This window comes from Protopterus annectens, chromosome 12.part0 (genome assembly GCF_019279795.1).
Source record: "Protopterus annectens isolate FY-2018-M chromosome 12.part0, PAN1.0, whole genome shotgun sequence".
Classification (NCBI taxonomy): Eukaryota; Metazoa; Chordata; order Ceratodontiformes; family Protopteridae; genus Protopterus; species Protopterus annectens.
In genome coordinates, this window is record NC_056746.1 from 1,253,232,672 (window position 1) to 1,253,251,550 (window position 18,879).

Below are 18,879 nucleotides of genomic sequence, written 5' to 3' on the forward strand. Positions count from 1 at the left end.
ACTTTCATAAATACTTATTGGATTACTGGAATAGGATCTAAAACAACCAAGAAGTATCTAGACATTATGACATCATATTCAAAAGGAAATGTGGTGATAGCCAGAGACTTTAACTGTATTTTTATCAAGTAAATACACCACTAATGATAAAAAAGTGAGGCTATCTTCTACAGCAAAACATTTAAATCACTATACAGATTTAATGAATATAAGGAATATTTTAGACTTAAAACTACAAAGCTCTTTAACGCATATACAGTATTCCTTCAAATATGGAACACAAATCAATATTGATAAAGTTTTTGTATCAAATGAGCTTTATTGAAAAACAGAAGATGTATTAATAGTCTCATGCCCTTTGTCCTATCATAATGCCATTACATTCACTCTAACCTTTAACTCAAAGATCTTAATTTATTATTAAACTTTACCCGCATACATAATTAAAATAAAAGGTTTTACTAATTGGTTTTTGAGAGGAATTAATCAATTCATGGAATTTAATAACAATGGGGAGGTGACACATGCTTTATTACAGGACACTCGAAAAACCTACTTATTTGTTAAAGTTAAGCAATAGTATATATGTAAAAGGAAAGAATGGTACAAGGACTTGATTGCTCTGCAATCTAATATAGATAAATGAATGTTAAACTTAAAGCCCAATGACAAAACCGCAAATATGGAGTTAAAAAAGTTGAATCAGGAATATCAGGAAATACTGCAACACAAGATCTCAATCAATTTGGAAAAAAATAAACTGCAGTCTTATTCAGTAAACCCAGAGACCCTACATAGAATAGCCATTAGATAAAAAATATGAACAAAATAAATTACATTAAAGAGATTATATATAAAGGGGGCATGAAAATTGCAAATCTAAATGACATATTACAATGTTTTAGTAAATATTATGAAAAAATAATAAAACAGAGACAAACTTAGATAATAATGAACTAGACAGTTTTTTATACACCATAAATTGACTAATGAACAGAAATGTAAAACTGATAAGTCTTTTTTATTTTAAAGAATTGAAAGGCCAAATTAAAATTATCAAAAACAACAAGGCTCCAGGATTAGATGGTATCATCCCATAATTGTATATACTGCAACCTGACAATATCTTAAAAACCTTATTGAACTTCTTTGAAGAAATCAAAAGCTCTGCTAATATTCCTCCCTCTTGGAGATACTGTATAATTGCACCTATTTTAAAATCAGATAAAGATGCTGTATCATGACCTTCTTATCAGCCTATCTCACTTTTTAATGTAGACTACAAAATTTCCATGTCTATACTAGCAAAAAGGCTAAACCATATACTCCTGGGATTAATAAGTGAAGATCAAGCAGGCTTTATAATAAACAGAAGAGTACAAGACAGTATTGTGAGTTTTTTTCATTAATTAATATAGCAAATAAAAATAAAAAAAAGAATTATCAATGTAAGTCTAGATACTGATAAAACTTTCAATTCAGTGAACTGGCCTTATTTGTTTAAAATATTAAATGAATATAACTTTTCCTGTAATTTTACAACATAAATTAAAGCACTTTTTAGCAATTCAGTTTCTTTTGTCAAGATAGGTTCCTTTCTATCTAGACCCTTTAATATACCAAAAGGTACAAAACAAGGATGCCATCATTCCCCTTTATTATTTATATAGAACCACTACCTAACTATATAAGATCTAATGTAAATATTAAAGGCATCAAAATAAATTAAGACTTTTCATCAAAAATACAGCTTTTTTCTGATGACATATTCTTGACGTGTAGTGACACAGAACACTTGTTAGATAATATACTCAAAGCTTTGGATTACTTTGAAAAGGTTTCAGGTTTGAAATTTAATCATGATAAAACTAAAATATTGGTTATAAACAAAAAATAACCACTTTTTTTAAATCACATAAAAGTTTTACTGGGAAAATTCTCAAATTAATTTATAAACTATAAAAACTTACCAGATGAAATTATAAAGTTAGCAGATAATTGTAATATGCTATTACAATGGAAGATAGACTTACCTGACTAAAATGATAATTTTACCAAAAATCTTATACTAAAGTCAATCATTAATTCTCCCCCTCCCACTAAGAAAATTATAGGAAAAATAAATTCTACCGTAGTTAATTTCTTAAGGTACTCTAAAAAAAAAAAAAAACAAGGCTATCTTTAGACTGCCATGTCAAAAGCTGGGAGGAAGGTGGCATTGGGTTTCCAAACATTGCGCTATATACTAATGCTGTAATCATTAAACTAATACTATTGTGGTTATATGCTTCAGATGTCTCTTGTTGGAAACCTTTATATGAGAAAATATTAATAGACAACGACAAACATATCATAGATTCTTATAAGAAACTGGGTACCAATATATCCTATGCAGTTCTACAAGACTTTGTTCTGAATCAAAGACACAAGTTTACTTTTATGCCTTTTATTAACCAAATCCTTTCAATCTTTAAATGTTTTATGAATTCAAATTACTTAGTCAAGGAATTACTAATCCTATTATTTCTCATAACTTTCACTAACAGATGCTTAGTATCTTTTAATGCAAGCACAATGACAGCTCTTGAGAACAGTAACCTAATATTTTGGCATCAATTTCTTCATGGAAACAAAATACATACTATTGAATAGTTAATAGCAAGATAAAGCATAGAGGAAGGAGACTGGTTTGATATATATACCTGTAAAGAATATATTCAGGATGAAATCAAAATATCACTAGATCTTCAAACTACACCTGTTCCAAATTCTTGGATCTATTCTCTAATGTTAATAGTGGGCAAACCAAGGGGAAGTACATAGCTATCGATTATAATGAAGATTGTTAGAAGTGAATTTGTTACCCCAGATATGACAATCTGGAACTTCTCATCAAAAATTAATAATGAACCATTTTCAGAACTAAATAAAAAGCTATTCTTAAAATCTGCAGGAAAGTCAACATCCTCACTTTACTGGAAAATCTATACATGGAAATTTCTGCAGAGAGTTTTTTCTTATACCTCATAAAATTACACAAATATATAAAACATGAAAAAGAAATGCTGGAGGTATAATGAAGTCCATAATGCTGATTGTTTATACATGATAATGGATTTTAAGTTGATTACTTCCTTTTGGGTGATGCTGCGGTTGAGTTGTCGCCTCATAGCAAGACATTGTCCCATTCGATTCTCAGCTAGAGCGTCTTCTGTGTGGAGGCATACGTGAATGGGGCATGTCTTCATTGAAGGTTGTGCATCAGGGCTGGTAACCTGGTACTTAAAAATCCACTACCAATCATTAGCGGACCGGAGTTCAGCTGTGGCGATCCCTAACCGGGAAAAGCCGAAAGACACAAACAAACTTCCTTTTGGGTGATCTTAGAAACTTTTCTCAGGTTTGTGATCAGACAATTGCATTATTACTGACTCCTTGATGCTATTTAATGTCCCAGTTCCAGCAGCTGTACCTATTTTTCAAATACCTCTTCTTTGGACAATACTTGCCGTTGCAAGAAAAGTTATAACAAAAAAAATGGAAACGTAAAACTGAATAATTAGCATTTGGTGAATTTGTGTGCCTAGCTAAGACTGTCTGTAAAAATGAGTTGTCAACTATAAGAAAGAAAACTTTAAACATAACTCATCAGTTCATATCTTGGCAAAAGCTCAAAGATTTACTGGAAAAGTATTAATGGTTAAGAATATATAAATATTCTTGATATGGACTTTTATAAATAGTTATCGTTTATCTTGTTATACACTGTTTTAAATGTTGATGGATTTGTTAAAACCAAATAAAGAGTTTAAAAAAGTTAAGTTGCTAGCATCTTCTAAGAAATATCGTGCAAATCCTACACATTCCTAAGCTTAATTACTCATTACTCCATTTTCTTTCTCATATTCTGCTTATAGAAACATCTTTTTAAAAACTTCAGAAACTATTTTGATGCGTCAGGTAATATCCTCTAATCTGATAAAGTCTTCAGTTGTGATCCCACAATTCATGTCTATTATTTTCACTGCAAACACTGATATGCAAAACAGCAATACAGTGCATGAGGCACTGAGTAAACAAAGAACTGTCCTGTTTTCCCACTACAGTATTCACTTCAGGGTTTCTTTACTATAACACTACACACACATCACATGCAATACAAAAGAACAAAAGCAATATAATGGTTTAATAGTCGCAATCACACCTGCATAGACTAGAAGGGCAGAATGCAACTTTAATCCATTCAGCTTCTTCATTTACTTCAAAGTCTCAGTTTTCAGCATATGATAAGATTCACATTTATTTATATTTTTTAAATCATTTCTGCCCAAGCTGATGTAATACCGGAGAAAGGCTACGTCAAAAAGATGTCTTAAAATCCTTAGTAGCAAACAAGCTGTACTGAAGCTGGAAATACAGCAGTGGCCATTGACTTTGACTAAAGAAAGAAAGCAAGTGCATTGAGTCATAACAGCCAGGAGTCTGCAGCTGTGCGGTAAAACACATAATTTTCTTAAGATAACACAATATGGGGAGTAGACAGAACTGGTCAGTAGCTGTCAAGACAATCCCGGAAATGTAGTTCCAGGTTCTTCATTTGTTCATGATCCACCACGAAGCTGGGGAGAGAAAACACAATGCCATTAGGGCAAGAAGTGCAATGAACAGTTAGATATTAGATATCTACACTTCAAGCCATTTCTGAATACATCTTGGGAGTGCCAATGTTTATTTGGGAACAGCACATTTAAATACAGATCTGTTTAATATACAGAATAATTCTTAGCATCCTTGAACTTTACATACACAAACGTATTATTATATTAAATAAAGACACCACAGATAACATTATAGCCCTATTGTTATAGTCCTTACTTATATAGATCTTCTAAATTTGGATTTGTCCAAGTTACTAGTCTGTATCATACCCTGTCCAAATTCTGAATAATGCATGTTTTCACATTTCCATAAATTAAATAAAACAATCTTAATAAATCTGTATGACTCTCTAACTTCTTCAGATATTTTCCATTACTTCTGTGACCAGTGGTAGTAGTATTTTCATTCTGGTCACTATTGTACAACTGTGGATTTAGTATATACAGGTTAGGGGGATGGATCCCCCATGTAAATTATTGTAAGACATGTTTTATATGTGTCAATTAAGTGCACTTTAGGCAGTCTGCTTACACTCTTAAAAGCACATGTATAGATTTACACGCACATATATATATATATATATACATATATATATATATATATATACATATATATATATATATAAATATATATGTATATATATATATATATATATATATATATATATATATATATATATATATATATATATATATATATATATATATATATATATATATATATATATATAGGGTCCACTATGTAATCGCAAAATACTGAAATCCCGCATTTCAGTATTTTGAAATAACATAGTCGAAAACACAACTACAATACAAAATCCTAAAACCCCATAACAGCGAAATTTAAAATCCTGAAGTACTCTACACATACAGCACACACATACACATACACACAACTTACCCCCACAATCAAATAAATAACACTACACTACTGATAAGGAGGGGGGAAAGCCTCCCTGCATCCTCACACCCTCCTGCTTATATATTCTAACTCCAAAATCGCACAGACACACAAAGGAAACTCACACCCACACATTGTACACTCCCTCACACACACACACACATCACAGTCACAACACACACTTACACACACTAAAGCCCCTAACCAACACACTTACACATACATACTTAGCTAAACATCCACCAAATCGTTCGCACACCACACCAGCAGACGTGCTAATTCAACATCTCTGTGCTTTGGGATTTTGAATTTCACATTTCTGCGGGTTTCGGAATTTTGTATTTTTGGCTATGTAATTTCGAAATACTGAAATTCGGGATTTCAGTATTTTGGGATTACATAGTGAACTCATATAGATATATATATATATATATATATATATATATATATATATATATATATATATATATATATATATATATATATATATATACACACACACACACACACACACACACACACACACACACACACACACAAGTCCCAAAGAAATGGTGCTCGCTCTCAGCCAAACGGTGCACGGAAAAACAAATGCAAATCCAAAAAACCACTTCCAGCACTCGAAAAAAGGCAGTGAAAGAGTATAAAGAAGTTTATTGCTTCACAGTCTGCCCCACAGACCGGTTTTGCTTACAAAAGCATCATCAGTGTGTAACATCACGCATACACGTCCAACTTAAATGATAAAATATTTAAAGGAACATTCACCTAAAATACTAATGTGAAACACCATTTATAATACAATATAAAAATCTCATCTGTAAATAAACAACTATTACCAATAATTAATACAGCACATATAGATACTGTAAAATATTATAAAGAACTAACTAACCTCATATATAATAATATGATTATTAATATGTGTATGTATATACTTAATATGTATATACTAGGTGGACCCAATACTCAAAAACCTGAAATACATTTTAACCCTGTATCATAAATGACCAAATTACCCAAATACTAACATTTTACTAATGGTCATTAAGTCCAGGCTTAAAAAGGGCCCCCAAATTAACTATCCATTTACGTTCTTTATTAGTCAAAATTTTATGTTTGACTATATCATTAGTATCAGATGTGGACAACCTATCAATTCCCACAAATATAAAATGTGCTGTAGAATGTACCAGGATATGTTTGTATAAAGCACTACGTGTCCTTTTGCATTTTATGTTGCTAACATGAAGAGCAACCCTCTGTTTCAATGGTCCAGAGGTCTGTCCTACATAAAATGCCCCACATTTACATATGGCCATATAGACCACCCAAGAAGTAGTGCAAGTAATAAAACATTTTATGTCATAAACTTTCCTAGTATTGACAGAAGTAAATGAACCTGTCTTTGACATCAATTTACAAAACTTACAGTGACCACAATAAGTACTTACCAATTATACATAGCCCTACTTCCTCTTTTGAACATTCCCCTTTTTTAAAAACTGACAAATGTTGCCCTATTGACTTCCCTTTCCTATATGCAAATTCACACCTAGGTTTCAACAAAGTGGGAAAAAAATGGATCCATGCATAATATATGCCAATATCTAGATATAATTTCCTGAATCTTGAAAGAGTTATTGGCATAGGTCATAACAAATCTAACACTTGTAGGCTCATCCTGTTTAGAACCTAACTTGTCCTGTAACAACTGTCTCCTATCCATATTTCTAGCCTTACTACAAGCTCTATCAATACTTTTTTTATGATATCCACGAGCCAAAACCCTTTGCTTCAATTCAAACTCCTGTTGATCATAATCACCAGGATTAGAACATATTCTTTTTATTCTTTGAAATTGGGCTGCTGGAATATTATTAATAATATGAGGAGGATGGCAACTGTGGGCATGCAAGATAGAGTTTTTTGAAAATGGTTTACGATATAATGAAGTAACCACTGTTCCATCAAGTATCTTCATTACATTGACATCCAGAAAATCTACTGTAAATAGATCCAATTTGCCTATAAATTTTATTTGATATTCATTGGCATTAAGATATTGCTTAAAACTTTCCCATTCATGCTGGTTCCCCTGCCATACAACCCAACAGTCATCTAAATATCAACGCCACATAATAAGATTGTTATTATATGGAAAATCTTCACAATAGATGTATTTGACTTCCAAATAACCCATAAATAGGTCATCATATATGGGGGCAAATGTAGCCCCCATAGCTGTATCTTTAACTTGCAAATACCAATCATTGCTGAATTTAAAAGCATTATGCTCCAAAACCAATTTCAGAATCGACAACAAAAACCTCATCTCTCTCTCAGAATACAAACCGGATTGTTCCATCAAGTATTGAACCCCTGTAATCCCCCCTTCATGTGGGATACTAGTATACAAGGATTGTACATCCAGCGTGCCCATTAAAGAATCACTGGAAAGCTGTAAATCATCCATTAGCAATAAAAATTGCTTAGTGTCCCTAATCCTGGCTCTAACTAAAGTAAGCAAAGGTTTAAGCTTAAATTCTAAGTATTCAGACAAAGGTTGTATCACTGATCCCCTCCCAGCCACTATAGGCCTACCCGGGGGATTATATAGGGTCTTATGTATTTTGGGAACTAAATAAAAGTATTGAGTCATGGGACTATCTATTATTAACTGTTCCATTAATTCCTGAGTAATAATATCTTGTTGTTGAAAATCCAAAAGAAAATTATCTATAACTTTCTTAAACTCTACATTAGGATCCTGTAACAAAACCTAATATGACATGGAATCTGTTAATTGTTTTAACGCCTCACTCTCATACTGAGATTTATCCCAAATAACTATCGCCCCACCCTTGTCTGCCCCAGTAACCACTATGTTGTGATTATTAGCAAGAGTATTTAGGGCCAAACTTTCATCCCTCATTAAATTATGAGAACAGCAACGAAAAATATCACCTTGATTCACCTGTAAATCATGTAGAACCAACTGTTCAAAAGACTTGACTACATTACTATATGCAGGTTGAAACTGTGACTTTTTAAACTTAAAATTAGCCTTGTCTTCCTTAGCATATAGCCCAGATAAATGTGCAAAAAAATATTTTAGGTTTAAATTTCTGCAAAATTGTTTAACATCCTTTACAACATCAAAATGTGACTGATAAAAGGAAGGAACATAAGTCAAGCCTTTATTCAATACTTTTAATTCACTTGGTGAAAAACTGTATGATGTAAGATTTACCACTAGTTGGTTCACATTATTAAAATCATCTTCTCCATAAGATGTAAATGGTGATTTTAAGTCTGTGGGGGTTGCCAACCAGCCTGAAATCGCTGTTCCACACTGCCTTCTCCTATGCTTATGACCTCCCCTCCTAAAAGGGATCCAGGTCTTCTTAGAAACAGGTGACCTAACTGCCAACATGTCCCCCTTTTCAACCTTTTCAGCCTCCGTATCTGTATTAGAAAAGCTGGAAGACATATCAGATATACTGGAAGTAGGTTTAGATTTTCGCAAAATAGACCTCACCCTCTTTTGTTTAGGTCTATTCTGTTGAGTTTCATCAAAACGCACACCTTTTTTATGCTTTTTCAAAGAAAACACCATATCATTTTAAAATCGTTCAAATCACGTTGATACTTGCGCATCTTGCGGCCCTGTAGTTCCTTATCATATTTGTCCATTTCAGCCATAAACTGATCATACATAGACTGATATTCACTAGTCCCACTAAAAACGGCACTTTGATCATGACATTTCTCTAGTTTAACAAACAAGTCTGGTAATTGTTTCTCATAGTAATCAATCAAAAGTTCAATAAACATATTGGATGCCACTAACTGAATATTTCGCCATTTCTGCATAAAATCAACATCTTCACTCCCCAATCCCGGTTCCAAATGAACCCTAAGGCCCCGCGGTATTATTTTGGCCTGCATATAGGCTTTTAATAACTTAGTATACCATACTTGTGAACGTACCTTTTCTGTAATATCAATCAGTAGCTTAAATCCGATTGACCCAAAATGGAACTGGACACATCAGTATGAGTAGTAGTAAACACAGTGAAATCATCTTTATCAGCTGTCAATTGTTCCACGAACAATTTAAAATCCAGACGTATCGCCATATCCTAAGGCGACTGTACATAACTCAATCGCACAATATGCCTTCACACGACCTGAAGTTATCCACCTCGTCTTTTCAGACCCAATAAGGCTTCTCTATTCATGCTGAAAACAGCACTCAAGAAAAATACACAAGTCCCAAAAAAATGGTGCTCGCTCTCAGCCAAATGGTGCAGGGAAAAACATATGCAAATCCAAAAAACCACTTCCAGCACTCGAAAGAAGGCAGCGAAAGAGTATAAAGCAGTTTATTGCTTCACAGTCTGCCCCACAGACCGGTTTCGCTTACAAAAGCATCATCAGTGTGTAACATCACGCATACACGTCCAACTTAAATGATAAAATATTTAAAGGAACATTCACCTAAAATACTAATGTGAAACACCATTTATAATACAATATACAAATCTCATCTGTAAATAAACAACTATTACCAATAATTAATACAGCACATATAGATACTGTAAAATATTATAAAGAACTAACTAACCTCATATATAATAATATGATTATTAATATGTGTATGTATATACTTAATATGTGTATACTAGGTGGACCCAATACTCAAAAACCTGAAATACATTTTAACCCTGTATCATAAATGACCAAATTACCCAAATACTAACATTTTACCAATGGCCATTAAGTCCAGGCTTAAAAAGGGCCCCCAAATTAACTATCCATTTACGTTGGCAGTTAGGTCACCTGTTTCTAAGAAGACCTGGATCCCTTTAGGAGGGGAGGTCGTAAGCATAGGAGAAGGCAGCGTGGAACAGCGATTTCGGGCTGGTTGGCAACCCCCCCCAGACTTAAAATCACCATTTACATCTTATGGAGAAGATGATTTTAATAATGTGAACCAACTAGTGGTGAATCTTACATCGTACAGTTTTTCACCAAGTGAATTAAAAGTATTGAATAAAGGCTTGACTTATGTTCCTTCCTTTTATCAGTCACATTTTGATGTTGTAAAGGATGTTAAACAATTTTGCAGAAATTTAAACCTAAAATATTTTTTTGCACATTTATCTGGGCTATATGCTAAGGAAGACAAGGCTAATTTTAAGTTTAAAAAAATCACAGTTTCAACCTGCATATAGTAATGTAGTCAAGTCTTTTGAACAGTTGGTTCTACATGATTTACATGTGAATCAAGCTGATATTTTTCGATGCTCTTCTCATAATTTAACGAGGGATGAAAGTTATGCCCTAAATACTCTTGCTAATAATCACAACATAGTGGTTACTGGGGCAGACAAGGGAGGGGCGATAGTTATTTGGGATAAATCTCAGTATGAGAGTGAGGAGTTAAAACAATTAACAGATTCCATGTCATATCAGGTTTTGTTACAGGATCCTAATGTAGAGTTTAAGAAAGTTATAGATAATTTTCTTTTGGATTTTCAACAACAAGATATTATTACTCAGGAATTAATGGAACAGTTAATAATAGATAGTCCCATGACTCAATACTTTTATTTAGTTCCCAAAATACATAAGACCCTATATAATCCCCCGGGTAGGCCTATAGTGGCTGGGAGGGGATCAGTGATATAACCTTTGTCTGAATACATAGAATTTAAGCTTAAACCTTTGCTTACTTTAGTTAGAGCCAGGATTAGGGACACTAAGCAATTTATATTGCTAATGGATGATTTACAGCTTTCCAGTGATTCTTTAATGGGCACGCTGGATGTACAATCCTTGTATACTAGTATCCCACATGAAGGGGGGATTACAGGGGTTTAATACTGGATGGAACAATCCGGTTTGTATTCTGAGAGAGAGAGATGAGGTTTTTCTTGTCGATGCTGAAATTGGTTTTGGAGCATAATGCTTTTAAATTCCACAATGAATGGTATTTGCAAGTTAAAGGTACAGCTATGGGGGCTACATTTGCCCCCATATATGCTGACCTATTTATGGGTTATTTGGAAGTCAAATACATCTATTGTGAAGATTTTCCATATAATAACAATCTTATTATGTGGCGTCGATATTTAGATGACTGTTGGGTTGTATGGCAGGGGAGCCAGCATGAATGGGAAAGTTTTAAACAATATCTTAATGCCAATGAATATCAAATAAAATTTATAGGCAAATTGGATCTATTTACAGTAGATTTTCTGGATGTCAATGTAACGAAGATACTTGATGCAACAGTGGTTACTTCATTATATCGTAAACCATTCTCAAAAAACTCTATCTTGCATGCCCACAGTTGCCATCCTCCTCATATTATTAATAATATTCCGGCAGCCCAATTTCAAAGAATAAAAAGAATATGTTCTAATCCTGGTGATTATGATCAACAGGAGTTTGAATTGAAGCAAAGGGTTTTGGCTCGTGGATATCATAAAAAAAGTATTGATAGAGCTTGTAGTAAGGCTAGAAATATAGATAGGAGACAGGTGTTACAGGACAAGTTAGGTTCTAAACAGGATGAGCCTACAAGTGTTAGATTTGTTATGACCTATGCCAATAACTCTTTCAAGATTCAGGAAATTATATCTAGATATTGGCATATATTATGCATGGATCCGTTTTTTTCCACTTTGTTGAAACCTAGGTGTGAATTTGCATATAGGAAAGGGAAGTCAATAGGGCAACATTTGTCATTTTTTAAAAAAGGGGAATGTTCAAAAGAGGAAGTAGGGATAGGTATAATTGGTAGCACTTATTGTGGTCACTGTAAGTTTTGTAAATTGATGTCAAAGACAGGTTCATTTACTTCTGTCAATACTAGGAAAGTTTATGACATAAAATGTTTTATTACTTGCATTACTTCTTGGGTGGTCTATATGGCCATATGTAAATGTGGGGCATTTTATGTAGGACAGACCTCTGGACCATTGAAACAGAGGGTTGCTCTTCATGTTAGCAACATAAAATGCAAAAGGACACGTAGTGCTTTATACAAACATATCCTGGTACATTCTACAGCACATTTTATATTTGTGGGAATTGATAGGTTATCCACATCTGATACTAATGATATAGTCAAACATAAAATTTTGACTAATAAAGAACGTAAATGGATAGTTAATTTGGGGGCCCTTTTTAAGCCTGGACTTAATGACCATTGGTAAAATGTTAGTATTTGGGTAATTTGGTCATTTATGATACAGGGTTAAAATGTATTTCAGGTTTTTGAGTATTGGGTCCACCTAGTATACACATATTAAGTATATACATACACATATTAATAATCATATTATTATATATGAGGTTAGCTAGTTCTTTATAATATTTTACAGTATCTTTATGTACTGTATTAATTATTGGTAATAGTTGTTTATTTACAGATGAGATTTGTATATTGTATTATAAATGGTGTTTCACATTAGTATTTTAGGTGAATGTTCCTTTAAATAATTTATCATTTAAGTTGGATGTGTATGCGTGATGTTACACACTGATGATGCTTTTGTAAGTGAAACCGGTCTGTGGGGCAGACTGTGAAGCAATAAACTGCTTTATACTCTTTCGCTGCCTTCTTTCGAGTGCTGGAAGTGTTTTTTTTGGATATATATATATATATATATATATATATATATATATATATATATATATATATGGGTCTACTACCGTAGATCGAAATTACACTATTTTGAAATACAATAGTAGTGTCCCACTAATGCAAAAGTGCACTTTTACGAAATTCACTCGAACGAAGGGTTAGGGCGCATACACACACACACACACACACACACACACACATAGACACACACACACATACATATATATATATATATATATATATATATATATATATATATATATATATCAATAGATGTATACATACATACATACAAATGTTTCAAGCATGGGCATTAAAGCCCTTCTAGCTAGCCAATATGCCAAAACACTTGCTCCCATAATAAATGTCCAGGCTGTTCTTAAAAATATCTAAACTAGTACTTGCTTTAATTTAATTTGGTAGTGCGTTCCAAGCATCAGCTACTCTGTCAGAGAACAAATTAGTACACTTCTCATTCCTATAGAATCTTCTACATAGGTTATCTGATGATTCTCTGGTACTTTTTGGTAACCCCAAACATTCCCAGAGGAAGTTGTCCCTAAATGCCTTATATACCTGAATAAGATCTCCTCTTAAATATCTGTAAGAGACACTGTACAATTCAGATATTTTAGTCCTTTATAATAACTTAGATTTTCACATCCATGGATGCCCTTAGTATATTTCCGCTGTACTCTTTCCAGTTTATTCATGCTTGTTTTCCTATAGGGTTTCCATATTGTTATTCCCTATAGGGTTTCCATATTATTATTCCATACTCAAGTTTGGGTCTAATGTAACTAACAGACAATGACTTCATTATGTTTGATTTCCTAGACTTTATAAATCTTTTTATACAACCTATAGTTCTATAACTATCATTAGCCAATTGGTTGATATGATTAGAAAAACTCATAGCTGAATCTACCCATATACCCAGGTCCTTAAATGAGTCTACAGTTTCAATCACTGTGTGCTGTATTAAATATTCACCTTTCAGTTTATGTCTTCCAAATCTCATATGCTTAGTTTTTGATGTATTAATCAACATATTATTCTCCTGTGCCCAAATGGTCAATTTAGTCAAATATTTTGCAGACGTGCCTTATCTGTAATACTTGTGATCAGTTTACCCAATTTCAGGTCATCAGCATATAGACTGTAGAACACTTCAGATGAAAAAGTAAGGTCTGAAAGATACAATCTAAACAAGTAAGGGCCTAGTACAGAGCCCTGTGGAACACCTTGACTGTAACCAAGGATTTTACCTATCCAGTTGGTGTGTGATACTTGCCATGTCCTATTTGTAAGCCATGCAGCTATCCATCTTATCAGCAGTACATCAATACCTAGTTGTACTAATTTATTGATCAGTGTTTTGTGCATGACCCTGTCAAATGCTGAAGTTAAATCTATATAAATCACATCACAGCACAAGTTTTAGATATATATATAGATATATAGATATATGTAAACACACACACACACACACACACACACACACACACACACACACACACACACACACACACACAAACACACATGCACACTTTCCCATATATCTGTTTGTGTGTGTGTATATATATATATATATATATATATATATATATATATATATATATATATATATATATATATTACTACATTGCTGACCCACAACAGTTGCAAAGAGTACACTGACCACAAATGGTTGAAACTGGTGGTCGCCGCAAGCAGTATAAGTGAAACTTTTGTGAGGAAGTGCAAATGAGCTTATACTTTACTATACCATTTGCTTTCCTTTGCACTTCCTTAAAGAAGTTTCACTTCTACTGTGAGTGCTGACAACACACATTCATTTTTTGTTTTTCTCAGAGTACATCTCTCATCAGCTTGTGAGAGCCATCAGTTACTTCAGGAAGTAGGGTCATTGTTGAATTCAGTTGGGAATGGTGACATGCCAGTGATACATATAACAGCAGGGTAAATGTTTAGCCTCACTACGATGTTATTACTGATAATGCATTTGACTTAGGTGGCCAATTTTCTGTACAAAAAAATAATTATTACTACAGCTTCTTTATGTCATGTGATGACACATTCTTTACGTTACCAAAGCTTACCAATGTGTACACTTAATGTGAAATAAATATAGTGTAACCACGGATAAAAATGTAAAACAGTTTATATTAAATTGTAGCCCCACCCTGTGATGGTGCTAGAAGAAAGACTCTCAGTACATAAAACAATAAAGTAAAACAAGGACAGAAAATGAACTGAACAATGAGATGGAATATTTAGACGTGTTAACAACAAGGGGTAATACTCATATTGACAATGTTTTGTGGGTTAATTTGAATGTTAGTTGCACTGCTAACAATGTGCTATTGAACTTGAGTACCTGATGGCACCCTTACTTCAAGGCTTTAAAACTGAGAGACATCGAAGCATCTCCTCACGTTTAAGTAATCACTATGGGATAAGGTGAACTAAATGTATTCACTAGGAACGTTTTTTTCCTTTTAAAGTTATTCTGCTCATTATCAAATATAAGGTGCACAGCTTTAGGACAATTAAAATGTTGTCCTTATGCATTACATCTTTGGAAGAGATTTTACCCCCCACACTCCAATTTTGAAAATCAGGATAGTTAGGTTTTGCATGCAATTTTTGTATGGACCTCTCAAAACAACACTGCGATGCTCAGAGTAGTAAGACTGCATGTGTGAATACAGGAAGCATATGTTATAAGCCTTTGGCTCTAGTACCGCTAGAGTATTTCCCTCCTACTCCTAGGAACAGTGAGTTACTGTATCTGGACTGCAGAGGCGGTGAAGCCTTCTCCCTCAAAAATCCTTTAATGGCCTTACAGTTAGGTTTAACTTTCACAGTGAATTTCTGTTACAACTTGCATTTATTTTTTCAGGCTGTGGAACTTGAAAGTCAAGGTCCCATGCTTCTTGATCGGGAATCATTCTTTATTGCAAAACAGTTGTTTAATTTCCGTGAAAATAAAGCAAACAGGTAAACTTGCATCAAAACAGAGAACAGTAGTGTATGTAACCTTACTTGGTGAATTACTACCCTTCCAATGGTATCTTTTTAAGATGTTGCTAACTTTATTGCAAAGTATCATAAAGTAAGTCTGGGTTGCAACTTGAGACATATTCATTTTTATTATCAGATCTACAGACTTAAAAAAATACCCAAAGATGCTTAAAAACTAACCATAGCCAAATATTTGAGTGTTCATGCCAGCATACAGAAATTATATCATGTTTCTGATGCATAGATACTTCTCTGATGCCAGATCCTTTACTTAACTACCTGTTTAACAACATCACTACCAAAATTAACCCAAACACTATAAGGTATTTTATAAAATAACAAGATTACTAACACTGTGTCATTGCACAAATACATCTAAAATAGTTTCATTCTACTGGATTGCTGCCTCCCCACTTTCTCTAGGCTTATCTGGGAAGTCACATACAAATTCATATTACACCGAATCAGATCTGTCTTAATAACCCTTGCCAGGCCCACATAACTTTTGCACCTCCCTAAACATTACCAGAAGATTTCCCACCACTAACACAGCCAATTTCTTTATTTCTTACTCCCCACATTTACAACATTTTTGTTTGGCTCACTGCCCACTTCTAACAAAACTACACCTTCACCTGCATTGTGGTTCATTTGTTATGACAGATTTTGAAAGACTTACAAAATCATGCAGTCAAATACCATGATTTGCAAGCAATTCCTAAGCAAGCTGAAAACACTGTAATGTTTCACATTTAAACAGACAGATGGACTTAAAAACTTACAGTATAAAGACAACATATTTGCATTTAAACTACTTCAATCAATTTCCTTGCCCAGCTCTATGAGCATTGCTACACTGTTTTACATGTGTGTGTGTGTGTGCGTGTGCGTGTGCGTGTGTGTGTGTGTGTGTGTGTGTGTGTGTGTGTGTGTGTGTGTGTGTGTGTGTGTGTGTGTGTGTGTGTGTGTGTGTGTGTGTGTGTGTGTGTGTGTGTGTGTGTGTGTGTGTGTGTGTGTGTGTGTGTGTGTGTGTGTGTGTGTGTGTGTGTGTGTGTGTGTGTGTGTGTGTGTGTGTGTGTGTGTGTGTGTGTGTGTGTGTGTGTGTGTGTGTGTGTGTGTGTGTGTGTGTGTGTGTGTGTGTGTGTGTGTGTGTGTGTGTGTGTGTGTGTGTGTGTGTGTGTGTGTGTGTGTGTGTGTGTGTGTGTGTGTGTGTGTGTGTGTGTGTGTGTGTGTGTGTGTGTGTGTGTGTGTGTGTGTGTGTGTGTGTGTGTGTGTGTGTGTGTGTGTGTGTGTGTGTGTGTGTGTGTGTGTGTGTGTGTGTGTGTGTGTGTGTGTGTGTGTGTGTGTGTGTGTGTGTGTGTGTGTGTGTGTGTGTGTGTGTGTGTGTGTGTGTGTGTGTGTGTGTGTGTGTGTGTGTGTGTGTGTGTGTGTGTGTGTGTGTGTGTGTGTGTGTGTGTGTGTGTGTGTGTGTGTGTGTGTGTGTGTGTGTGTGTGTGTGTGTGTGTGTGTGTGTGTGTGTGTGTGTGTGTGTGTGTGTGTGTGTGTGTGTGTGTGTGTGTGTGTGTGTGTGTGTGTGTGTGTGTGTGTGTGTATGCGTGTGTGTCCTGTGGCAGAGTGGCTTCCTCTGGACTCCTGGTTCAGCAGCAGTCAGGTGGCAAACAGCACCACCATCCAGCGTAGTCTCACTTCTTTTTCACTTTTCTGTTTCACTCCAAACTGTCATTACAATGCCTAAAGAAGTTTCAATTCAAAAAGAAACTCTTTATGCAGAGATTAAGCTCACCTTCACCCACCACACTTACTGTTAATTATTTATACCAACTCTTATACTGCAAACAGTGCAGAAAGGGCAAAATTGCACTTCATCCCTGTGTAACAATCCCCCAAGTAAATGCTGGCATCCTGAGATTTCACGTTTTTTTCTACCATTGGAGAAGGGGATTTGGTTTCCCAGAACATAGCATTCAGTTTTATTAAAGCAAACAATAATCAAGACTTAAAAGGGAAATAATGAATATACCTCTCAACTGTCCAGATTTTTACAAAATGTCCAGTTTTTGTCTCATAGTTTTGGTCTGTTCCTCAAAGTTTGTGGTTTTCTGGCAAATTGCTGAGGATCAAAGTCACTAAATAATGACATTTATTTGAACTTCAAACATCTCTCCCTTCACAAAAATGTATTCTAACACAAGTCCTGTTATTTTAGCAACTTTCTAATTTTGTGAGAGCAATATTTAAAATTTGTCTCTAGTTTTGGGCCTTTGCCCCCCCCTCCCATTACTTTAGGCTTTGTGCAGATTTTATGCACTAAGAGGTGAGAGTTATGATAACGAATAATAAAGAATGGATATATATGGAGAATGATATCATTTTTTTTTTGGTGTTGTAGTTTATATCCCAAATTTAAATTTGAAAAGAAAGGCATTATTTGGAATAAGATGGTGGGCATCAGAAGCAGATAAGGGAGCATTTATTTTCCTGCAGCAAACATTTTACTAAGTGATGCACAAAAAAGACTAGATGTATGTTCCGCACCCCATAAATGTCTACAGAATCAAATCTTTGTTTAGAATTAAAGGAAAAGGAAAAAAATATAGATTGTAATACTGACTACTGTAAGGTACCTGAGGTAA

At 34.2% G+C, this 18,879-nt stretch overlaps 1 protein-coding gene across 1 annotated transcript in view; it reads right to left on the reverse strand.

Annotated features, from left to right (window-relative positions):
* Positions 1-3,293: 3,293 nt before the first annotated feature.
* The window catches only part of NECAB3 (N-terminal EF-hand calcium binding protein 3), a 1,629,394-nt gene continuing 1,613,808 nt past the window's right edge, over positions 3,294-18,879 (reverse strand). The window contains exon 14 of the mRNA XM_044090271.1: positions 3,294-4,619. Within this exon, the coding sequence (XP_043946206.1) occupies positions 4,594-4,619 (26 nt within the window). The 3' untranslated portion in view covers positions 3,294-4,593. The remainder of the gene's footprint in view (positions 4,620-18,879) is intronic.